The 5,566-nt window shown below is 44.6% G+C and overlaps 2 protein-coding genes across 2 annotated transcripts in view; one reads left to right on the forward strand and one right to left on the reverse strand.

Annotated features, from left to right (window-relative positions):
* Positions 1-258, reverse strand: part of LOC105002046 (transmembrane protein 225-like) — a 14,523-nt gene extending 14,265 nt beyond the window's left edge. The window contains 1 exon segment of the mRNA XM_010858488.1: positions 121-258. Coding sequence (XP_010856790.1) covers positions 121-258 — 138 coding nt within the window.
* A 15-nt stretch (positions 259-273) lies between these two features.
* The window catches only part of VWA5A (von Willebrand factor A domain containing 5A), a 30,044-nt gene continuing 24,751 nt past the window's right edge, over positions 274-5,566 (forward strand). The window contains exons 1-6 of the mRNA XM_010858466.1: positions 274-571; positions 2,892-2,949; positions 3,053-3,255; positions 3,844-4,066; positions 4,188-4,363; positions 4,652-4,766. Of these exons, the coding sequence (XP_010856768.1) occupies positions 2,907-2,949; positions 3,053-3,255; positions 3,844-4,066; positions 4,188-4,363; positions 4,652-4,766 (760 nt within the window). The 5' untranslated portion in view covers positions 274-571; positions 2,892-2,906. The remainder of the gene's footprint in view (positions 572-2,891; positions 2,950-3,052; positions 3,256-3,843; positions 4,067-4,187; positions 4,364-4,651; positions 4,767-5,566) is intronic.

The raw sequence follows: 5,566 nt of genomic DNA on the forward strand, positions 1-5,566 counted from the left end.
CAGCCCCTAAAGCTTTCTATATAAAAATTCAGATCCCTTCCGTTAGTATTTGGATGCTGAAATTTTAGGACTGAATAAGGACTCAGTCACTCTCCGTTTCTAGAGGAGTCCCGCTTTCACCCACTCCCCCGGATTCCGGGTTCTCCACTTCTCCCCTGCAGCAGGCTGCAGGGGTGTGACCCACTGCGCCACCGCCCGCTGCTCCTTCCCGCCCCCGCTCTGCCGGGGCTCCTGCATTCCAGAGGGTCCGCCTAGCATGAGGCCCCCCGCCCCCGGCTCAGTGAGCCATCCTCTGCTCTCCCTGCTGCCTGGGATTCAAGGCTTTGACCTTGGCCAGCCCCTGTGGCCAGTCTGCCTACCTGTTGCTGGGTGCATTTCTGAAGTGCCTTCTTGAAGGAAGAACTAATTCTGACGCAGCATCATTTATTTGGGGAAGGGTAGGGGAGAGGGTTCAGGAAATCAAATGTCTGGCAAAGAGGGATTTGATCTGGGGTCATAATCAGAAAATAGTGTTGTTTCTTTATAGGAGACGTCTCTCTGCTTCTCTCAACCCATCTGAAAACCACCCTGGGTGAGTATCACCTAATTTTGGAGCATGGGCGGCCTGACATCTGACGCAGTTTCTTCAGCTGTTGTACCCGGTGTCGGTGTCCTTCTCCTGCTTTAAGCTCCCTGCTGGTGTGGTTAGAAATTCTTCCTGCCCCCAGCTCCAGCCTGTTCTACCAGGGAATTTAGCCCAGTCAGGAGTCTGCCTGGAAACCTCTCCTCCCTCACAGCTGCTACTGCGCTCTGTGTTTCTCTGTCAGATAGTGTGCTATTTTACCATGCTCAGTTTTTACTCAGTTGCTCAAAATAAAAACAGACACGGAAGGAAGAGCCTGTTTTATTGGCTCTGATTTTTGAGGAGGGGCACCATGATAAGAAACAGGATTGCTATCATCTGGAGGAGCAACCTGGACTTCGCTCTGGATTGTGGATAGTGTGTGATATATTTTAAATGGTGATTGGGATGAGCATAGATGGCCTCGAATACTTACAGGCAATCTCACAAATGCTTGGGTTCAGAAAAGTTCCAGGGCATCTTCAATGGTAGAACCAGCTCCACCTGTTACTTCTCTGCATAAAGGAATCATAATGTAAATCACAGTATATGTAAATACATTGATTTCTTTGTTAACATGTCACATGAAATGGTTGTCTAAGGTTATAGTAAAACTTGGAAGATATGTTTAGAATGGCCTGATTTAAAATACAGGACATGCTACATGTAGCATGTAATATACATATATATATACACACACACACTACAAATAGGTGATTCCCAGGTGGCTCAGTTATAAAGGATCACCACTATCAATTCAGGAGATGCAGGAGACAAGGATCCTTGGGTGGGGAAGATCCCCTGGAGAAGGAAATAGCAACCCACTCCAGTATTCTTGCTTGGAAAATTCCATGGACAGAGGAGCCTGGCGGGCTACAGTCCAAAGCACTGGACACAACTGGGCACAAACATGTGTACAAACCACACACACACAAACAAATGTATCATCAACAGGAGAATCCATCAGCAATTTCAATGATGAGCCACAAAAGAAAAGCTATAAGGTAATTGCTCCAAATTGTAAGGGGGTCCATTTTGAATTTGGCAGCTTCCTACTTGTCTGAATAGCATAATCAAAGTAACAGCAGAGGTCTATTTAATAGTAGTAAAAGGAATAATAGAAACAATACTTATGTCTATTAACATTGATTAACTGTTTCCTATAAGTCAGGCACTGTTCTAGGAACTTCACACATACTAATTCATATGTGCATATATGATATACAGGTATTATGGTTTTCATTTTAGCAAGAGAATACTGAGATTCAGAGGGGTTAAACTAATTACACTGATTCAATATATCTAACAAGTGGTGTATTAAATATGCTTTGGAAAAAACTGGAGCTAGCCTTTGAACAAGCCTCAGGGTTTTTCAGAGATTTCCTATTTAGTATATACTCAAGGCAATGGCACCCCACTCCAGTACTTTTGCCTGGAAAATCCCATGGACGGAGGAGCCTGGTAGGCGGCAGTCCATGGGGTTGCTAGAGTCGGCCACGACTGAGCAACTTCACTTTCATTTTTCACTTTCATGCACTGGAGAAGGAAATGGCAACCCACTTCAGTGTTCTTGCCTGGAGAATCCCAGGGACGAGGAAGCCTGGTGGGCTGCCGTTTATGGGATTGCACAGAGTTGGACACGACTGAAGCGACTTAGCAGCAGCAGCACTGAACCTTACAGGTTCCCCACCTGGGTCTGACATTTAGAAGGAGCCTTACTACTGGGTTTTCTCCAGTGGTTTAGATGGTAGATAATCAGCCTGCAATGCAGAAGACTTGGGTTCCATTCCTGGGTCAGGAAGATCCCCTGGAGAAGGGAATGGCAACCCACTCCAGAAGGGGTTGCCTAAAGGGTTCCATAGATAGAGCAGCCTGGTGGACTACAGTCCATGGGGTCACAAAGAGTCAGACACAACTGAGCAACTGACTCTTTTCTTACTATTAGCAACTTTTTCACCTATCCAGTCTTTTTTCTAGGCTCCTTCCTCCACCATTATGCCAGAGAGAAGCAAATATAATGCTGGTACTTGAGTGATTGGGCTTGTCTGGTGGCTCATCTGATAAAGAATCAGCCTGCAATGTGGGAGACCTGGGTTCGATCCCTGGATTGGGAAGATCCCCTGGAGAAGAGAACAGCTACCCATTCCAGTATTCTGGCCTGGAGAATTCCATGGATTATATAGTCCATGGGGTCACAAAGAGTAAAAATGACTGAGCGACTTTCACTTTCATTTTCTGAGTGAATAGTTCCCAGCATGTTACTCTGTTTATCATGTGTTTTTTTCCACAGTATCCCTGTGTCACCATGGTGCACCCAGGAGGCCTCCTAACCCCCCGGGAGAAGCCAGGTAAGTCTGACTCATAACTCTTACTTGCCTTTGTACCTAACCTGGCCTACAGGAGGCATTCAATTACATTCTGTTGAACTCTTGAACTCTGGTCTGTCTCCAGTGCCACTGAAGAGCATCTCTGTGACCTTGTCCATCTGTGAGTTTGTGGCTGGTGTGTCTGCAACCTTAAACTACAAGAATGAGGAGGAAGTTCCTTTGGAGGCTTTCTTTATATTCCCCATGGATGAAGACTCAGCTGTCTACAGCTTCGAGGCCATGGTGGATGGAAAGAAAATTAAAGCAGAATTACAGGACAAGATGACGGTACTGAGGATAAGTATATTACCTCCTTCCTCCTTTCCCTAATGCATACTCTTCAGGATCTCTAGCAAATGCAACTTCACAGAAAATGCTGATGTTGAATGCTCTTTCCTCTATTCCCCTCTAACTGCTATTTTCCTAAAATCATTTGGAGGGAAAGTCAATAAGAGTCACTTAAGGTACAGCTGTGGGGATTTCCCTGGCGGCACAGTGGATAACAATCTGCTTGCCAATGCACGGTCATGGGTTCAATCTCCGGTCTGGGAAGATTCCACACGCCACGGGGCAACTAAGCCCATAAGCTGCAAGTACTGAAGCCCACATGCGAGCCTGTGCTCCACAAGAGAAGCCACCACACTGAGAAGCCCAAGCACCACAGTGAAGAGTAGTCCCTACTCACCACAATTAGAGAAAGCCCGAGCAGGCAACAAAGACCCACTGAAACCAAAAATAAAAGCAAATAATAAAATTTAAAAACAAAGTACAGGTGTGAACTTGGCAATACCAGTCACCGTTTCTCCCTGCTAGTCTTTGTCTTCTGTACCCTGTGTACCTTCACCGACTGTGTTGGCTTTCTTTCTCTGTCCTCAGGCACACACCAACTATGAGAACGCCATCATCCGTGGCCACCAAGCCTTTCTGTTAGAGGAGGACATGTGCTCCAGGGATGTGTTCTGTTGTAACGTGGGGAACCTCCTCCCCGGGTCGCAGGCAGAACTCACCTTGAAGTATGTGCAGGAGCTGCCCCTGGAAGCAGACGGGGCTCTGCGCTACGTGCTCCCTGCTATCCTGAATCCTCGGTACCAACTCTCTGGTCAGTCTCCTCTCCCTCCCAATACTCCTGGGGGAGTTGATGTAATTGGGGAAACCCCTTCAAGGCTGTAGGGTGCTAGAAAGTGTGGGAGGGAACACAGAACTAAAATAACTTTTTTTAGGATGTTCCGAGGACAGTTGCCTTAATATGAAGACTCCTGTAGTCTCTTTGGAGGACCTGCCCTACACAATCAGCATGGTGGCGACCATCAGTTCCCAGCATGGCATTGACAGGATTCAATCCAACTGCTCCTTGAGTCCTATTGAGTACCTTGGAGATAACAAGACTTCTGCTCAGGTAATTCACAAGAGAGCATTATCATTGCTGGTACCCTTTTCCTTTAGATCCTGACCTTGGTCCTCACTCACTTCTTCCTCCTTATTTTTTCTTATTAACCCAGAGGGGATCACACTGTGCTTCCTCCTCACCACCCTCCTTTAATCTCCTTAGCCTTCTCTCTGTTCTTGCTCCTGCTCTGTGTTGTTCTCCTTCGTGGAAGAAGCCTGTAGCCCTCAGCACTGACCTCAGCCCTGGGCAGAGGCAGCGATAGTCCTAACATGGCATCTTTGTCTGTTCCCAATTCAGGTTTCCTTGGCCGATGGACACAAGTTTGATAGGGATGTGGAGTTCCTGATTTACTACAGAGCAGTGCACACCCCTAGTGTAGTCGTGGAGATGGGAGAATCTACCACAAAGTCAGGTATTGTCTTTCTCTCTCGGCGGGTACCTCCTGAGGAGTAACTTTCTGATTTGGAATTATCTTCAAATTATCCTGTTTTATTGCCTTCTATCCAGTAGTGGGTGAAACATTGAAACAGCTTACATTATGATGTGAAAGAAATGGTTAAGTTCAATGAATATCTTGTGGTTATATCTTTTAGGGAAATCTAAATACATCAGTACATAATTGAACCGAGGACATGAACAAATAATTCCCCAGAGGAAACACTAGTTTACAAACATGTGACGATGATCAGTCTCTACAAAGGCAGATAAAAATAAAAGTAATAATGTGACATTTTCACTTTTCAAGTTATCAGAGATTTCCAAATGATGCTTTAAAAGGTGTGGTGAATTTGGTACTCAGAGATTGCCTGAACCAAAATAATTTGGTATCAAGCTTTTGAGGGGAAATGTGGCCATAAGCGTCAAAATAAATGTTTATTTTGGTAATTCTAGGTTTGGGAATCTTACATATGAAAATAAATCTAAATATAAGTAAAAATATGGATTGAAAAGTTCTCTTCTCTTTTAATTTAATCATATCAAAGACCGGTAAGCAATCAAAATGTCTTACAGTGGTTAAATTCACTATGCTAGGTATATTTGATGAGTTACCATGTAACTACTAAAATAATACACATCAACAGATTGAAATAATATGCAAATAAGGTTTCCAAACATTGTTAAAGTAAAAATGAGTTGTAGAAGTAGATTACCACTAGGAAATAATCTATGCATGGGGAAAAACCATTTTAAAACAGAGAAAGTATGCAAGAA

Source organism: Bison bison, unplaced genomic scaffold (assembly GCF_000754665.1).
Source record: "Bison bison bison isolate TAMUID 2011002044 unplaced genomic scaffold, Bison_UMD1.0 scf7180017864388, whole genome shotgun sequence".
In the NCBI taxonomy this organism is placed as follows: Eukaryota; Metazoa; Chordata; class Mammalia; order Artiodactyla; family Bovidae; genus Bison; species Bison bison.